The 16,041-nt window shown below is 39.8% G+C and overlaps 1 protein-coding gene, 19 non-coding genes and 1 pseudogene across 28 annotated transcripts; 20 read left to right on the top strand and 1 right to left on the bottom strand.

The window, feature by feature from the left end:
- Positions 1-3,158: 3,158 nt before the first annotated feature.
- On the bottom strand, positions 3,159-4,723 carry LOC125977013 (ammonium transporter Rh type B pseudogene; annotated as a pseudogene).
- Positions 4,724-5,822: 1,099 nt separating this feature from the next.
- arfgap1 (ADP-ribosylation factor GTPase activating protein 1) lies at positions 5,823-12,544 on the top strand. 9 transcript variants are annotated; one of them, XM_049733250.2, is made up of 14 exons: positions 5,823-6,031; positions 6,370-6,438; positions 6,714-6,823; positions 7,084-7,255; positions 7,555-7,655; positions 7,723-7,809; positions 7,895-8,009; positions 8,091-8,147; positions 8,226-8,258; positions 8,470-8,499; positions 9,087-9,143; positions 9,913-9,972; positions 10,395-10,450; positions 10,537-12,544. In XM_049733250.2, exons 2-14 carry the CDS (start codon positions 6,379-6,381, stop codon positions 10,874-10,876), a joined length of 1,278 nt encoding a protein of 425 aa, XP_049589207.1. In that variant the 5' UTR covers positions 5,823-6,031; positions 6,370-6,378; the 3' UTR covers positions 10,877-12,544. The 9 variants fall into 9 exon arrangements, with proteins under 9 accessions (XP_049589207.1, XP_049589209.1, XP_049589210.1 ...); XM_049733252.2 differs by lacking the exon at positions 9,913-9,972; XM_049733253.2 differs by lacking the exon at positions 9,913-9,972 and having other exon boundaries at positions 10,401-10,450.
- Positions 12,545-12,697: 153 nt separating this feature from the next.
- On the top strand, positions 12,698-12,785 carry trnay-gua (transfer RNA tyrosine (anticodon GUA)). Its single transcript is given in 2 exon segments — positions 12,698-12,734; positions 12,750-12,785. It is a non-coding gene; the product is annotated as a tRNA-Tyr (tRNA).
- Positions 12,786-12,864: 79 nt separating this feature from the next.
- trnay-gua (transfer RNA tyrosine (anticodon GUA)) lies at positions 12,865-12,952 on the top strand. Its single transcript is given in 2 exon segments — positions 12,865-12,901; positions 12,917-12,952. It is a non-coding gene; the product is annotated as a tRNA-Tyr (tRNA).
- A 93-nt stretch (positions 12,953-13,045) lies between these two features.
- Positions 13,046-13,133, top strand: trnay-gua (transfer RNA tyrosine (anticodon GUA)). The gene is given in 2 exon segments: positions 13,046-13,082; positions 13,098-13,133. It is a non-coding gene; the product is annotated as a tRNA-Tyr (tRNA).
- A 94-nt stretch (positions 13,134-13,227) lies between these two features.
- trnay-gua (transfer RNA tyrosine (anticodon GUA)) lies at positions 13,228-13,315 on the top strand. The gene is given in 2 exon segments: positions 13,228-13,264; positions 13,280-13,315. It is a non-coding gene; the product is annotated as a tRNA-Tyr (tRNA).
- A 98-nt stretch (positions 13,316-13,413) lies between these two features.
- On the top strand, positions 13,414-13,501 carry trnay-gua (transfer RNA tyrosine (anticodon GUA)). The gene is given in 2 exon segments: positions 13,414-13,450; positions 13,466-13,501. It is a non-coding gene; the product is annotated as a tRNA-Tyr (tRNA).
- Positions 13,502-13,593: 92 nt separating this feature from the next.
- On the top strand, positions 13,594-13,681 carry trnay-gua (transfer RNA tyrosine (anticodon GUA)). Its single transcript is given in 2 exon segments — positions 13,594-13,630; positions 13,646-13,681. It is a non-coding gene; the product is annotated as a tRNA-Tyr (tRNA).
- Positions 13,682-13,775: 94 nt separating this feature from the next.
- Positions 13,776-13,863, top strand: trnay-gua (transfer RNA tyrosine (anticodon GUA)). Its single transcript is given in 2 exon segments — positions 13,776-13,812; positions 13,828-13,863. It is a non-coding gene; the product is annotated as a tRNA-Tyr (tRNA).
- A 98-nt stretch (positions 13,864-13,961) lies between these two features.
- Positions 13,962-14,049, top strand: trnay-gua (transfer RNA tyrosine (anticodon GUA)). Its single transcript is given in 2 exon segments — positions 13,962-13,998; positions 14,014-14,049. It is a non-coding gene; the product is annotated as a tRNA-Tyr (tRNA).
- Positions 14,050-14,132: 83 nt separating this feature from the next.
- Positions 14,133-14,220, top strand: trnay-gua (transfer RNA tyrosine (anticodon GUA)). Its single transcript is given in 2 exon segments — positions 14,133-14,169; positions 14,185-14,220. It is a non-coding gene; the product is annotated as a tRNA-Tyr (tRNA).
- Positions 14,221-14,303: 83 nt separating this feature from the next.
- Positions 14,304-14,391, top strand: trnay-gua (transfer RNA tyrosine (anticodon GUA)). Its single transcript is given in 2 exon segments — positions 14,304-14,340; positions 14,356-14,391. It is a non-coding gene; the product is annotated as a tRNA-Tyr (tRNA).
- Positions 14,392-14,473: 82 nt separating this feature from the next.
- On the top strand, positions 14,474-14,561 carry trnay-gua (transfer RNA tyrosine (anticodon GUA)). Its single transcript is given in 2 exon segments — positions 14,474-14,510; positions 14,526-14,561. It is a non-coding gene; the product is annotated as a tRNA-Tyr (tRNA).
- Positions 14,562-14,644: 83 nt separating this feature from the next.
- trnay-gua (transfer RNA tyrosine (anticodon GUA)) lies at positions 14,645-14,732 on the top strand. The gene is given in 2 exon segments: positions 14,645-14,681; positions 14,697-14,732. It is a non-coding gene; the product is annotated as a tRNA-Tyr (tRNA).
- An 82-nt stretch (positions 14,733-14,814) lies between these two features.
- Positions 14,815-14,902, top strand: trnay-gua (transfer RNA tyrosine (anticodon GUA)). The gene is given in 2 exon segments: positions 14,815-14,851; positions 14,867-14,902. It is a non-coding gene; the product is annotated as a tRNA-Tyr (tRNA).
- An 82-nt stretch (positions 14,903-14,984) lies between these two features.
- trnay-gua (transfer RNA tyrosine (anticodon GUA)) lies at positions 14,985-15,072 on the top strand. Its single transcript is given in 2 exon segments — positions 14,985-15,021; positions 15,037-15,072. It is a non-coding gene; the product is annotated as a tRNA-Tyr (tRNA).
- Positions 15,073-15,155: 83 nt separating this feature from the next.
- On the top strand, positions 15,156-15,243 carry trnay-gua (transfer RNA tyrosine (anticodon GUA)). Its single transcript is given in 2 exon segments — positions 15,156-15,192; positions 15,208-15,243. It is a non-coding gene; the product is annotated as a tRNA-Tyr (tRNA).
- Positions 15,244-15,326: 83 nt separating this feature from the next.
- trnay-gua (transfer RNA tyrosine (anticodon GUA)) lies at positions 15,327-15,414 on the top strand. Its single transcript is given in 2 exon segments — positions 15,327-15,363; positions 15,379-15,414. It is a non-coding gene; the product is annotated as a tRNA-Tyr (tRNA).
- Positions 15,415-15,497: 83 nt separating this feature from the next.
- On the top strand, positions 15,498-15,585 carry trnay-gua (transfer RNA tyrosine (anticodon GUA)). Its single transcript is given in 2 exon segments — positions 15,498-15,534; positions 15,550-15,585. It is a non-coding gene; the product is annotated as a tRNA-Tyr (tRNA).
- An 84-nt stretch (positions 15,586-15,669) lies between these two features.
- trnay-gua (transfer RNA tyrosine (anticodon GUA)) lies at positions 15,670-15,757 on the top strand. The gene is given in 2 exon segments: positions 15,670-15,706; positions 15,722-15,757. It is a non-coding gene; the product is annotated as a tRNA-Tyr (tRNA).
- An 84-nt stretch (positions 15,758-15,841) lies between these two features.
- trnay-gua (transfer RNA tyrosine (anticodon GUA)) lies at positions 15,842-15,929 on the top strand. Its single transcript is given in 2 exon segments — positions 15,842-15,878; positions 15,894-15,929. It is a non-coding gene; the product is annotated as a tRNA-Tyr (tRNA).
- The last annotated feature ends 112 nt before the right edge of the window (positions 15,930-16,041 follow it).

Genomic DNA, 16,041 nt, shown 5'->3' on the forward strand with positions numbered 1-16,041 from the left:
AAGCCTTGACTTGCAGGTTTATTTTTTTTTTAATACAACTTTATTGCAAAAACAACGAAAAGGAATTTAGCACATTACCATCACCATGTAGTTGAAAATGAAATTAAGTGAAGCAATTACATAGGGATCCTCTTTATTTTCTCTTTTTAGCCACCAAATCCAGACTGTTACAGCAACCTGGACCTAAAGAGCTCCAAGAACAAGTCTGCTTGCAGTTCTCCTCAGGTTGAATACTCAGCCGTGTTTCACTCAGATGCATTGGGAGAGAAAGACAAAAAAAACGCGCATTCAAATACTACCGTGACGGATGTGTATGCTTCTGTGCAAACCAAACGCACCAAAACTGGCGACAACGCAGACATTGAGCAATATTATGCTAATCGTGTTTGAGAAGAGCCGTGGCAAGTTGAACTGTCAACTTTTAACCACAAGGTGGCACTGTTGATCATTTATTGGTTGATGTCCTTGAGGTTAAAACGGCTATAGTGAAGTTCATATATGTTGATATGATATGTTTAAACGTAAACTCAAAACTTACCTTTAGACCTAGTCTTTAGTGTCGTTCTATTTTCAAATGTAATTGAAAGATTGTTTTCATCTTTTTTAAAGTTAACTTTTATCTTGTGCTTATCTTTTAGTGATCATATTTTTATAACACTTGATTCGCCATTTGTCTTATTTTGTATCATTCATATTACTCTTAGTCTCATCAATTTTATCTTGGATAATCAACCACATTCAAACCAATATTTTAACATAGATAGGTAAATACATAAATATATATTAGCTCACGCTTGATTTTGTATGTTCTTAGCTCTCTTTTCAGTCCCTGCTGTGTTGCATAAATTTGGCAAACACGTTATGTGACCTAGTAATACAATTTTTGTGCAAAACACATACTGAACAAATAAATACTGATTGACTACAAGTAAGATAAATGTGTTAAAAATTGGTATTTTGGTGTACAGAATTATCTTTTTTATTGTGATACAGCAGGAGAGGAGAAAATGTTCCTCCAGGGATTAAAGGGCAATTCCCGAGTTGATATTTTGTTAACCTTAACCTGTCACCTGCTTATAGTTATTATCTTCCCTTATCTGATAAAATTGATTACATATACAAGGAGCTATTAGTTATTAGTAGCAAATGAGCGGGTATGAGATCAGACCGCCGTGAGCACACGTCACCGTGAACAGATCAACAAGTCTCCAGTACGTCTGCCAGCATTGGTGATAGTGTTGGAAGGGGTCCTGACTCTATATGCCATCTTTGTCACTTATGACAACGACGCCAATGTCAATCAGCTTTCTTATTCACTTGTTTGCCTGCTTGTGCTGTCCCGCCCGGCCCTCAGTATTCTGGCCCTCCTTCACCTCTGCGCTGACCTTAAGAGGCGACGATCAACATCGAGCGATCTTGCACACTTTTATCAGTCTGAGCTCATCCACTGTCATGGCGTTCGCACTTTCCGCAGTGTTCAATAAGAGATGCAAGCTCACATTGGCCGACATCCAGAACGTGACTTTGGCAGGTGGTGTGACAGTTGGAGCGTCAGTGGACATGATGATTTCTCCTTCAGCCGCCTACGCTTTGGCATCATGGGTTGTGTCGCTTGTTTGTTTATTTTTTTTAAATAAAAGTCTCTCAGGCCCTTTCTGGCATGAAGTATGAAGATCCAGGACCAGTGCGGAATTCAGAATCTGCACGGACTGGAATCTCTGGCATCTTGCTAGCAACCAAGGAAGCCTATGGACCCAGCATGTACTAGACCTTTTCCCACCGCATTCCACCTGAGGAAACTCCAAAGCTGCTGGAGTTTCAGATGCTGATCCTTGATTGGTTGAAGCCGGGCTTACGGTGTACAGCACAGAAGCATGCCTTCATATGCCTCCAGATTTTAATGGACTGGAAGATATCAAGAACTCTCTAACCTGCAATAACATTGATGTCAATAAAATAAATTAGCTCCATAAAGTCTGATCAGCCACACTGATGCTTCACTGTTATCTTTTTTATATGATGTCAAAGTCATTCAAAGCGTAATCTTCTAATAGGTGTATGTTATCAATCAATGTGACTGTTGTTTAAATATTGGTGACCCATGATCTCCCTGTTATTTATATAATCTTTCAAGTCAGAGCTGATGATCTAAATCGTTATCTAATCAATAAGTGTGCTCTATTCCTCCCAGTCCACATTCCAGTCAGACTCGAACCCTACACCTCTGAGGTGGCTGTGCTAACCAGTGTACCATCATATTTATGGATTGAATTTGGGCACTAAAAATACAGTATTATACAATATCATGATACTGTATCAACTATCAATGTCATGCCATAAATACTTGTTACGTGTAAAATTGTAAATACGGTTGTAAAACATAGTTTCTGCTGATAGTTGTGTTTCTATCTAAGTTCATTATCATTTGAAATATTGCACTGTAAATACAAGGAAGTTTGTGACGTGTGTATCATCTGGTTTAACATTAGTGATGACTATTATTGCCACAAATTTTCTTTTGAGGAATGAGGCTTGGAAATATCCGGTAAGAAGTATGAAATGTATTAGAGATGGTACAACTTTTTTAATGCACCTACGTATGCGGCGTGTTTTTAAGGACTGCACACGACAAGAATATGAAATAATCTTGAAAATGATCTATTACTACATGTCGGAAATTCACTGGTCAAAATTCAGACCTAAATTAGGTTAGTTTTTGTGCTTTTATTAAATAACTGATTGTTCTTCCTAATCTAATCAATGACTTAGTGTGGGTGGCAATGCAAGTCTGTTTTTCAAGATTCAATTTTGATTTGTAGATAAGGTGCCAATGGGTACATTATTATCTCACACAGTGGTGTTACCTTCCGGAAGCAGATGATAAGCAGTCGCGCTTCATCAAAAGAAATGGGGTACTGATGATGAAAGTGAAATATCTGCATAAAATCAGCCACGCAACCTTCCAACTGTGCACATACTTGTACTTTGCACTGCTTAGTTTTACTGTAAGGACTCAATAAATAAACTAGACTGATTAGCGAAATAGTATTTGTTGACCTGTGTTGAAGTAATACCAGTTATTGTTTGCATTTCAAAAAAGGAGTCTTCACCTTTATTATTTTTAAAGATGTATTTAATAAATAGAAAAAACAGTCATAATGATTGACAACATATAATCACCTCTTAGAAGTTTACACATTGGTTGGCTCATATTATATTTATATATAAACAATGGCAGGGAAACATCGGCGTGTCTGCTCAGACTTTATGGAGCTAATTTATTTTTATGGACACCAACTTCATTGCAGGTGAGAGAGTTCTTGAAATTTTCCGGTACATTAAAATCTGGAGGCATATCAAAGAACGCCTCATCATCAAAGCAGTCTTCATCCGATGGGGAAGCCATGACTGGCAGTGTCAAGACCAAACCGGTCAGCAGTCCACCAACAGTAGAAAGTGCAATGGTGGAAAAGATCGCTGCCACTTGGTAGAGAGCCTGCTCTCGTACCGTACGCCCCAAGCCCGGCTTCAACCCGGGGATCAGCATCTGAAGCTCCAGCAGTTTTGGATCTCCCTCAGGTGGAGCGCAGTGGGAAAAGATCTGGTACATGCTGGGTCCGTAGGTTTCCTCGGTCGCTAGCAGGATGGCACAGATTCCGGCCGTGGATGAAATGAGGCCCGTGAGTCCGTGTAGATTGTGAATGCCACACTGGTCTTGGATCTTCAAGTTTCGTGCTAAAAAGGGGCTGAGGTACTTGTACCCAAAAAAACAAGCGACACAGCCCATGATGCCCAAAGCGTAGGCAGCTGAAGGAGAAATCATCATGTCCACTGACGCTCCAACTGTCACACCACCTGCCAAAGTCACGTTCTGGATGTCGGCCATTGTGAGCTTGCCTCTCTTATTGAACACTGCGGAAAGTGCGAACGCCGTGAGAGTGGATGAGCTCAGACCGATAAAAGTGTGCAGGATTGCTCGGTGTTGATCGTCGCCTTTTAACGTGAGCGCAGAGTTGAAGGAAGGCCAGAACACCCAGAGGAACAAGGTTCCCATGATTGAGAGGATGTCAGAATGGTAACTGGTGACTTCTTTGGAGTGGCCGTTACAGAGGGCCGGGCGGTACAGCACAAAAGTCACACCCAGACCAAAGTAGCAGGCAAACAAGTGAATAAGAATGCTGCCGCCGGCGTCATTTATCCGGATGTATTTCAATACAGCCCACTCTGTCACAGCAAACACGGGGATCTCCAGCAAAGCCATTACCAGGAGCTGCACCGGACTGGTCTTCCCAAGCACGGCCCCAAAGGAGATGAGCACCACAGCGCATGCAAATTCTGCATACAAAAGATTGACGACGCTCAGGTGGATTTTGCCATCGTGGTAAAACTGGAAGAAGCCTTGGATGACGATCGCCCACTGGATGGAAAAGGTGGCCGTAAGAAAGTTGAAGACCATTCCGCTGAAGCCGTAGAAGCGGCAGAAGGCCAGCAGGCAGCCGAAGCCGACGAAGATCATCATTTGGACGTCGGCGAAGAAAGGATAGTCGTGATACACGCTGTTGTCCATCGCCTCGGTCTTATTGTTTTGCATCTTGGCATTGGCGTCGTCATCGTAAGTGACAAAGACGGCATATAGAGTCAGGATGACCACTTCCAACACTAACACCAATGCTGGAAGACGCACTCGGAGACTTGTTGACTTATTCATGGTGACGAACGCTAATGGCGGTCTGATCTCATACTCGCTCAGTTGCACTAACAGCTCCTTTTATAATCAGTTTGATCAGATAAGGAAAGCTAATAACAATGGTAAAAGAGCACCAGTCCATGCAGGTGATAAGTTAAGGTTAACTCAGGGGACTGCACTTTAATCCCTCATAAGTGGAAAATTTCCCCCCTCTGCTGTAGCACAAAAAAGATAATAAATAAAATACATGCTTTATAATACAGCAGTGGTTTTACTTCAAGTAAATCAATTAATCAATATTTATTTATTTTATATAATAGTTTTTGAGTGCTTTATTTAGAAAAAACAGAGTTAATATCAACAACTTAAGACTGAACAGTTACACAAAATGAGAGTGATGAAAGCCAGCGTGATAACATTATATAAAATAACTTTAAAAATTATTATAAGACAAAGGATGAATCAAGACCCATAAAATCAGCACATAAGACAGATCACAGTAATCAGAACATCCGTTTATAAATGGTCAAGTACAAATTAAAAGATACCAGTTTCATACAAAGAGAATATAATGTTCAACTAAGACTCAAAAGGCAAGTCTTAGTTTTGTTTTTCAACAATACTGTCCGGCCTATTGTTATTTAATACAAACTTCAGTTTAACATAGCAAAGCAAATATTACATTTTAACAAAATGCATGTTTATTTTGTGACATGTCTCCATGGAATCTCCAAAAACAAAACAAAAGCTTAAAATGAAGAAAAAATAAAACCAGAAACATTCCTGATAAAACAGAACACCTTTCCATATTTAGTATTTATCCTATAATTAAACAAATAATTAAATAAACAATTCTAATGTATAAAATAATCGACTATCATTTTTAATTAAATTTTGTACGCATTACTTAAAAATTTATTTAATCAATTTTAATAGTATTCTGCGGGCAAAGGCGGATGAATTAATCCAACAAATTATAGTTTATAGAACCTTTTGATCACTTCATGCTGCACACTGACGTGAACAAATGACACATTCATTTGTTTGATGTTATTTATTATTATTTTTAATGCCAGACTCGCTGAGTCACGACTTTTTAAACCTGAGGCGAAATAGTAGCAGGAAGAAGAAACGAATCCCACAATGCATTGCACTGCCCACGTATGCAAACAGGAACATGGCTGCCGGTGTTTGACAGAGCAGTAGTTCATTTTCTTTATTTCTGTTGGCCTGACAGCCCTTTAAAGTCGCCCCATCACACTATCTTAACATCTGCGAGTAAAGTAAAACGTCTGTGGTGTATTTTGCCGCATCTTCTGACATTGTTGCTCGCCAACCCAACAGGTAAGCCTCAGTGCGCTAGCTCGGTGGCTAACCTAGCCTTGTCGGTGTTCAGTCATGGTGTCAAATCATAAACGCGACTCACTATCCATCTATTTGGAAACACCTCAAGACAAGTGAAATAGTTAAAAATTGAGAATTAACACGCCGTGTGATAAACGTCGATAGATTAAATCTGTAGATTCCATGCTCATTCATGAGCAGCAATGTTCTGCACTAATAGTACTTCTCCGACTTATGCAATAAATATATTTAAAATTTCATAAACACAATGTTTATTATTAGAAGTCACTTTATAGCACAGCGCCACCGTAATAACATTGTGTTATATCTGTTGCCAGTGAATCAACATGGCCAGTCCAAGAACAAGAAGAGTTTTGAAGGAAGTCAGAACGCAAGATGAAAATAATGTAAGTCCACAGAGGAAGCCAGTCAGCTATGGTTGCTACACATGAACGGAAACCACTTAGAAAAACTTATAAGCAAATGTGATGTTGTGGGTGGCTCATGCTGCTGTAAAATCACCATTAAAGAAAGCTACCTTTCTTTCCCAGGGGACCAAACGAATGAATACAGGAGTACGATTAATATTAATAGTGTCTGCAAGCTCTAACAGCATACTTTGGAACCATATCTAATGAAGACTGAAATCCTTATATACTGCTTTTTGTTTTATCCCTCACAGTTGTGCTTTGAGTGTGGGGCGTTCAACCCGCAGTGGGTTAGTGTGACCTATGGAATCTGGATATGTCTGGAATGCTCTGGAAAACACAGAGGCTTGGGGGTGCATCTCAGGTAGAGAAAATGATCTCATGTGTTTTCAGAGATGAGAGCAACAGCTTTCAACTTTGACCTCAATTAATTCATGATTCTGCATGATTCCTTGACACACCCCTAAATGATCGTAATCCACGTAACGCAGTAGTTAGTTAATAACAGCGTAATGAAATACAAATGATTACCAAAAGACTTCATTGATTGTTTTTTTTTTGTTTCTAAAATATTACTTAACATTTATTGTAGCGTTTGGTGAAACAACTCTTTTCTGTTTACAGTTTTGTACGTTCTGTCACTATGGACAAGTGGAAAGATATTGAGCTTGAGAAGATGAAAGCGGGAGGGAATGGCAAATTTCGTTTGTTTCTCGAACTCCAAGATGATTACAATCCCAACTGGAATTTACAGGAGAAGTATAACAGCCGAGCTGCTGCGCTATTCAGGGACAAGGTAAGCTGACAAGCGAGTTCCTTTAAGCGATAACGATGTTCCAACATTAACAAAACATTTTTTTTTACATTTTGTGCATTTACATCTCATTTAAGTGTGCAAATGATTGTTTCCTCAAAGTTGTCCAAGGTGATTAGGAAATGTAAAAACAATATTAATGATAATGGAGAGTATTAATATTTGTAAAATCTTGTGTCAGTTTCTTGTGACATTTCCAGCCTGGTTGTCTCTTCAATATCTAATGTCATCTCAATAAACATAAAATTTCTGTTGTTCATCTTTATTATTGGATGTGTCAGGTTGCCACCGAAGCAGAGGGCAAGGAGTGGTCGATTGAAACATCATCTGCCAAAAATTGGACATCACCTCAACCCAAAAGCAGCCTTTCATCATCTCACCGGTAAGACCGAAGTGAAATTTATTTCCAGGAAATGACTCGTCATTAATACTGCGAATATGCGCCACAGTTCCGGGGGATCCGGAGTGAACTCCGCCACATCTGGTGATAAAGCATTTGAAGACTGGTTGAGTGATGACGTCAACTCTTATCAGAGGTTGAAAACGTGATCGTCCTATCAAGGATTGTTCATTTTTTTTTCTTTTTAAGAAGTTTATGACTTTGATTAATCTCTTTTTCAGTGGAGGTGGTTACAGTGGGAATCAAGAGAATCGCTATGTTGGCTTTGGCAACACAGTGACCCCTGAAAAGAAGGAAGATGACTTCCTAAACAATGCCATGACCTCCATTTATTCAGTAAGACCACGTTGTAAACAGTCAACCTTTCATTTGATTGGCATAGCTTTTCATTTATCCTGCTTTCTTTTTGTTTTGCAGGGTTGGAGCAATTTCACTGTTGGGGCCACCAAATTTGCTTCCATAGCAAAAGATAATGTAAGAATTTGCTGCAGTTAAGTGGTAACATTTCGGAGACAAATATTTCTTAACATATTCATATTTCTTCCCACCCAGACAACAAAATTGGCAAATCAAGCAACTTTGAAGGTAAGACTGATATGGTTGGTGACGTCTTTCAGGTACACACAAAAGTGATTACATACATTATTAAATTTATGACTAGTTTATTTTACATAGACTGAATGCTTTGTTTATTTAATAAAAAAAAAATACTTGCCTCATTGCACATTTCAAATCTAAAGGCATGATGATCTCTAATCAGTTACGTTTAATATCCCTTTGCCTTCTCTGGATGTAGTTAAGGGGCTATAAAGCGCCCCCAGAACCGGTAAAGCAAGAAATGAGCGCATGAGACTTTTCCTGCATCATGTTTGTATTTGTGTCATGTCATTTAAGAACGAAAATGTGTCTGCATGAGAATATTTTCTGCTTAGTGCACATTTATTTTAGTGTTACTTTATTTTTGGATTGTTCTGCTTGCACGATTTAGATCATTTTTTTGCTAGCAAAGAGACATTTTACAAATGGTGGCTGTCACCTGTGGGTTGTTGGCTTCTGCATCATAAAATATGTGCTATGAGTTTATGGTTAAAGAATAAATTTTTAATTTTCTCCCATCAGTCACTGTATTAGTGGATGGGGATTAAAAAAAAAAATCAACCATTTATATAGTAGTTTTGCTGTATTTTGTTTTGTCAAGGTGTAATGGCACAAGAATATTTTCACCCTCCCTTAATTATATGTTCAAAATGGTTTCCTCACATTGAATCCTAAATCCATGCCTCTATATTCGCTAGAGCGGTCTGTGAGCCATTACACCGACAAGTTCTTGTTGAGCGTCATTAGTCACTTCATGCCAAACTGTCAGTATGAATCTGTTTAATTGAAGTGACCCTCCCTCTCACTTCCCACTAGGCCACAGAGTTAGGACACACAATAAATGAAAGTGTTATCAAACCTACCCAAGAAAAGGTAACATTGATGTTTGAAGTTGTTCATTTGGTGGTGGGTTGCAGCATTTAAAAAGAAAACAGTTTTAGATGTGAATGTGCTATTTTTGACACTGCTTGCTTTATCGGCTTCATGTGAACTCACATTATAAGACAAAACCAGGATATTAGTAAGTTAACCTTCTAACTAGTTTAGGGGATATGGAGATTGAAGTTGTTTTTGCAGAATTGTAATGGTACCATATCATATGAATCTATACATATCTTAGGTTTTGAGTCGGTGACTGGACAAGCCTGGTAAAATCAGTCTTTTGCCTTATAATGTACAGTTGACATGGATTAGGCACCTGCAGCATGCGCTTCTCTTTCCCCTTATTGAAAATGATTGTAGCCGCATTTCTTTGCATTTAACTAACTTTTTTGAGGCATTTGTAATAAATATAATCAGCCAAAAATGATTACTGTTTTAAACATACAGTGGATTAAAAGAAAAAAAATCTACACACGCCCCCATTCAAATGACAGATTTTTATGATGTAAAAAATAAGACCAACATAAATCATTAAAAAAAATTAAAAAAAAAATGTTGTATTACCTGTTCAGCTCGGTTGGAAAAATGTGGTTGCGCAAATGTGCACACCATCTTCTAGCTTCTTGCAATTCTTTTAATAAACATCACAAAATCCTGGCATATCATCGCAAGGGCTGTATCGACTATTTATATCCACTGTATCTGTACTAAAAATGTATTCATACGATTTGTTGAAATTATTACAATTTGGCTCATCCAGGTGAAAGATGGCAAATTGCTAGATGAAATGACAGTCGGCATCTCTGAGTTGGCAAACAAGGTAGGATGGATGGCAGAGCTCTGCCAAACTGAAGGGACAAAACCAGTCTTGTGAGCGTACAACAGTAATAATTAATATTTAAAAAAAATCACTGTAAAACAATAACTGTGCAAGGCACGTGCCCTTGTTTCCACCCTCAAAAGAGACTGGTTTTGTTGCAAAATGTATGTACGTGTATATTAATGAAATGTTCTGTTGTTTTTTCTTGCTGCCATTTGTACTTTGGTGGTGAGTATTTATATGCACAGCGTTTGTTATTTTATCATCACTGTCTCTTGTTCTGTCAAGACTTATACATTAAATATTAAATGTTATTGATAAATGATATTTTTTAAAAAAATGACATTGGTAGTCACTGAATGCGCAAGGTAACTGTTGTGGGTCAACTTTATATCTATTTTAAAGTATAGTGTCTACTTTAGGTGCAGGGAGCTGGTGCCAAATTGACCAATCTCTTCTCGGGAAAACCAGAAGACGGGTAGTTATACATTGAAATAAAGTAGTCGAGTAGAAATGCCACACCCCAAATGTAATTGTAATGTGAAATTGTATCCTTGTGTTTAGGGCCGCTGGAGATAGCTACCAGAACATGGATGCTACCGAGGGATATCAGGGTAGTTCCACCCAGCCTCCCTCAAAGGACTTCTGGGAAACATTTGGTAGCAACAGCTCCCTAAAAGCAAAGAAATCCCCAAGCAGTGACAGCTGGACCATTGCAGATAATTCTGCAAAGAAGAGCTCTGACAGTTGGGACAATTGGGGCTCAGATGCGGCATCCAACAACAAACACAGCACAGAGGAGAGCTGGGAGGCCTGGGACAACAACTGGGAGAAAGCAGATGGCAAGACCAAAAAGAGTCCGACGAAACCTGCCGAGGAAGCCTGGGGTAATGCAGACTGGTAATCATCTCACCAACCTTTTGCCTCTTTTTCACTCATCATCCCACCAGCACTGGGAAGGAGGTGTTTTGCCGAACACTTCCTGTCAGTCCATTCTAAAGCTCTACGTTAAACACATGCCCAAGGTTTACATTAACTGCATGATAAGTCTTATTCGTAAAAATGACAACTATATTGACTCAGACTTGTTTTATATCGCCCCGAGGAAAAAAATAATCAGTGTATATAGGATCCCAATTGACTAATCCATGACAGAAAGCGGTATTGACCCTGTTGCTAAATAATTCAATGTTCATCCTGTATACTTGTTACATTGTAATATTGCTGCTCATTTCACTTCTAAAAGAAAATGACGCATGAGATACTGTTGGTACTGTAAATCATTGTAAATACAGAACGGCTAGTGCTATTCTTGATCTTGTGGTCAGCCGCACTGATAGTGTGCATAAATGAATCTGTGAAAAAAAATGCAAATTTGCTGTCACAGATTTGTCTATTTGCACCTATCCTTATTCCCTGCAGGACACTTAATGCCTGGTTTTGTGATCAGGCGCCATCTAGTGGCGACTGAAGTATGTTGACGTGAGCTGAGGAGTTTCATTTAGACATAAGTTGCTGCCATCTTATGGCAATGAGACAATTAAAACTGTATCCAGACGGACGGATGATCCGCGTTATAATCATTTAAACACATTTATTTACACATATGGTAAACAAACAATGTTTTTGGTGCTTTTCTGGGAAGACAAATGCTTTGTGCAAGATATCTACTTTTTTTTAATCCACCTTTAAGTCATATTTGATGAAGAAAACCTTATTCTATTCCGTTTCTACCTCGAAGAAATTACTATATAGTATGCGATATGTCTTTCTTTGTTGTGTCCGCATTATGATGGGGATTTCATCTCATGTTAAAACAAAACAAATGGAATGGCAGCAAATTTAAATTGCCTCACTGTCAGTAGACAGTAGTACTATGATTTAAAAAAAAAAAAAAAAAAAACACACACTCCATGAACAGTTGTCCTGTATCCTCATGTGTTAAAGCCTTAAACCCCTCTTTGCTCATGTCAGCTTGTTGTGACTTTGTTCATGTGATGCCGTGAGTTTTACATGTTTGTAAATGGAAAATCTCATATTATGCGTGTTTGTAAATTGTCACCTCCGAGCTCTTCGATGACCCATTTCCTCCCCGTGTCATGACAGCATGATATATACACACCATGATATTCTTTCGAGAACATTATTCTCCAATATCTTGCTGGGGTAAGTCGCTGAATGCTAAACAAAATGCATCCATGTGCTGACATAAAAACGAGACAAAATTTATTCTGCATTATAATCTTAACCTAACTCTACATTTAAAAAAAAACAAAACTGCTCAGCAGCTGTGCCTGTAAAACATTGCAATTATGCTATGTTAATGTTTCTCATGACAGATGTTATTTTTGATGTTGTGCATGAGATCTGTAGTGTGAAAATTAAAATATTCAGCTGTTGGTAAATCCTCCAAATCTTCAGTGTATTCAAGTGCGGTTCTGTCAAGTTGCTCCCTTCCAAGTTTCACCAGCAGCAATCCCATCAGGCAAGCCTGTGTTACAGGCCACAGATTGTGGATATTCACCTGTATACATGATCTCTGTGTTGAATAAATTGTGTAGATTCACTGGCATTTTGTCTGCTTAGACCTTGTTTTCATGGGAAAAAAAAACCATGACACTCTTAGCATATCTCTGAGAATTTAGAAGCTTTGTTGTGCTGTTTTGCTGCCCATCAAAGTCTGTCAGAACTGTAGGAGCAATACGCTGAAATATTAAAATCACACCCTTCGATAGCTCAGTTGGCAGAGCGGAGGACTGTAGGGGTAGTAAGCTGATATCCTTAGGTCGCTGGTTCAAATCCGGCTCGCAGGAAGTATTTTGCACCACCATTTGATTTCATCAATCATGTAAAGCACTTTCAGGGGATAAAAATGAGGCAGCACTTTCACATCCTTCGATAGCTCAGTTGGTAGAGCGGAGGACTGTAGGAGCAGGATGCTGATATCCTTAGGTCGCTGGTTCAAATCCGGCTCGAAGGAATTTATTATCCCACCATTCAATTTCAATAATCATGTAAAGCACGCTCAGGGGATAATTGGTCATACTGCAAAAATGTGGTATACCCATCAGTACCTTCGATAGCTCAGTTGGTAGAGCAGAGGACTGTAGGAGCAATATGCTGGCATCCTTAGGTCGCTGGTTCAAATCCGGCTCGAAGGTATTTATTTATCCCACCGTTCGATTTCATTAATTAAGTGCACTATTGGGGATAATTATTTGTATTCTAAGAATGAGACAACAGCCTTTCCAACACCCTTCGATAGCTCAGTTGGTAGAGCGGAGGACTGTAGGAGCAAGCTGCTGACATCCTTAGGTCGCTGGTTCAAATCCGGCTTGAAGGAGTTTACTTACTTACTCCACCGTTTGATTTCATTAATTAAGTGCACTATTGGGGATAATTATTTGTATTCTAAGAATGAGACAACAGCATTTCCAACACCCTTCGATAGCTCAGTTGGTAGAGCGGAGGACTGTAGGAGCAAGCTGCTGACATCCTTAGGTCGCTGGTTCAAATCCGGCTCGAAGGACTTTACTTATTTACTCCATCGTTTGACTTCATTGTGCACATTTGGGGATTATTGTTTGTATTCTAAGAATGAGACAACAGTATCTTCAACACCCTTCGATAGCTCAGTTGGTAGAGCGGAGGACTGTAGGAGCAAGTTGCTGATATCCTTAGGTCGCTGTTTCAAATCCGGCTCGAAGGAGTTTACTTATTTACTCCACCGTTTGACTTCATTAAGTGCACATTTGGGGATAATTGTTTGTATTCTAAGAATGAGACAACGGTACTTTCAACACCCTTCGATAGCTCAGTTGGTAGAGCGGAGGACTGTAGGAGCAAATTGCTGATATCCTTAGGTCGCTGGTTCAAATCCGGCTCGAAGGAATTTATTTTCCCCACCGTTTGATTTCATTAATCATCTTGAGCACGCTCAGGGGATAATCGGTTTCATTCTATGGATGAGGCAACAGAGGGTTTTCTGGCCTTCGATAGCTCAGTTGGTAGAGCGGAGGACTGTAGCCGTAAGATGCTGGTATCCTTAGGTCGCTGGTTCAAATCCGGCTCGAAGGAGTTAATTTTTCCCAGTCTTTGATTTTTCTGCACTATAGCAAAACAATCGGCCATATCGGACAAATGAATTCCTCTTTGCTACCCCTTCGATAGCTCAGCTGGTAGAGCGGAGGACTGTAGGAACAATATGCTGAAATCCTTAGGTCGCTGGTTCAAATCCGGCTCGAAGGAGTTGGTTTTTCCCACCCTTTGATTCTTCTGCACTATAGCAGAACAATCGGCCATATCGGACAAATGAATCCCTCTTCGATACCCCTTCGATAGCTCAGTTGGTAGAGCGGAGGACTGTAGGAGCAATATGCTGAAATCCTTAGGTCGCTGGTTCAAATCCGGCTCGAAGGAGTTAATTTTTCCCAGCCTTTGATTTTTCTGCACTATAGCAAAACAATCGGCCATATCGGACAAATGAATCCCTCTCTGTACCCCTTCGATAGCTCAGTTGGTAGAGCGGAGGACTGTAGGAACAATATGCTGAAATCCTTAGGTCGCTGGTTCAAATCCGGCTCGAAGGAGTTGGTTTTTCCCACCCTTTGATTCTTCTGCACTATAGCAGAACAATCGGCCATATCGGACAAATGAATCCCTCTTTGATACCCCTTCGATAGCTCAGTTGGTAGAGCGGAGGACTGTAGGAGCAATATGCTGAAATCCTTAGGTCGCTGGTTCAAATCCGGCTCGAAGGAGTTAATTTTTCCCAGCCTTTGATTTTTCTGCACTATAGCAAAACAATCGGCCATACCGGACAAATGAATCCCTCTCTGTACCCCTTCGATAGCTCAGTTGGTAGAGCGGAGGACTGTAGGAACAATATGCTCAAATCCTTAGGTCGCTGGTTCAAATCCGGCTCGAAGGAGTTAACTTTTCCCAGCCTTTGATTTTTCTGCACTATAGCAAAACAATCGGCCATATTGGACAAATGAATCCCTCTCTGTACCCCTTCGATAGCTCAGTTGGTAGAGCGGAGGACTGTAGGAACAATATGCTGAAATCCTTAGGTCGCTGGTTCAAATCCGGCTCGAAGGAGTTGATTTTTCCCACCCTTTGATTTTTCTGCACTATAGCAGAACAATCGGCCATATCGGACAAATGAATCCCTCGTTGGTACCCCTTCGATAGCTCAGTTGGTAGAGCGGAGGACTGTAGGAACAATATGCTGAAATCCTTAGGTCGCTGGTTCAAATCCGGCTCGAAGGAGTTAATTTTTACCAGCCTTTGATTTTTCTGCACTATAGCAGAACAATCGGCCATATCGGACAAATGAATCCCTCTTTGCTACCCCTTCGATAGCTCAGTTGGTAGAGCGGAGGACTGTAGGAATAATATGCTGAAATCCTTAGGTCGCTGGTTCAAATCCGGCTCGAAGGAGTTGATTTTTCCCACCCTTTGATTCTTCTGCACTATAGCATAACAATCGGCCATATTGGACAAATGAATCCCTCTTTGCTACCCCTTCGATAGCTCAGTTGGTAGAGCGGAGGACTGTAGGAATAATATGCTGAAATCCTTAGGTCGCTGGTTCAAATCCGGCTCGAAGGAGTTGATTTTTTCCCACCCTTTGATTTTTCTGCACTATAGCATAACAATCGGCCATATTGGACTAATGAATCCCTCTTTGCTACCCCTTCGATAGCTCAGTTGGTAGAGCGGAGGACTGTAGGAATAATATGCTGAAATCCTTAGGTCGCTGGTTCAAATTCGGCTCGAAGGAGTTGATTTTTTCCCACCCTTTGATTTTTCTGCACTATAGCATAACAATCGGCCATATTGGACAAATGAATCCCTCTTTGCTACCCCTTCGATAGCTCAGTTGGTAGAGCGGAGGACTGTAGGAACAATATGCTGTAATCCTTAGGTCGCTGGTTCAAATCCGGCTCGAAGGATGTTCTTTTCCACCCATTTTTATTAATCAGATAAATCAATATCACATATTAATTCATTGTGCTGATTATATATATTACAGTGATTATTCTGGGCAGGCATTTACGATTCATC

This window comes from Syngnathus scovelli, chromosome 11 (assembly GCF_024217435.2).
Source record: "Syngnathus scovelli strain Florida chromosome 11, RoL_Ssco_1.2, whole genome shotgun sequence".
Classification (NCBI taxonomy): domain Eukaryota; kingdom Metazoa; phylum Chordata; class Actinopteri; order Syngnathiformes; family Syngnathidae; genus Syngnathus; species Syngnathus scovelli.

Coding starts and splice junctions, on each gene's coding strand:
- arfgap1 (XM_049733250.2), top strand. CDS start 6,379: ATGGCCAGTCCAAGAACAAGAAGAGTTTTGAAGGAAGTCAGAACGCAA. Junction 7,810..7,894: donor GACGTCAACTCTTATCAGAG/GTTGAAAACGTG, acceptor TCTCTTTTTCAG/TGGAGGTGGTTACAGTGGGA. Junction 8,500..9,086: donor ATAAAGCGCCCCCAGAACCG/GTAAAGCAAGAA, acceptor ACTTCCCACTAG/GCCACAGAGTTAGGACACAC.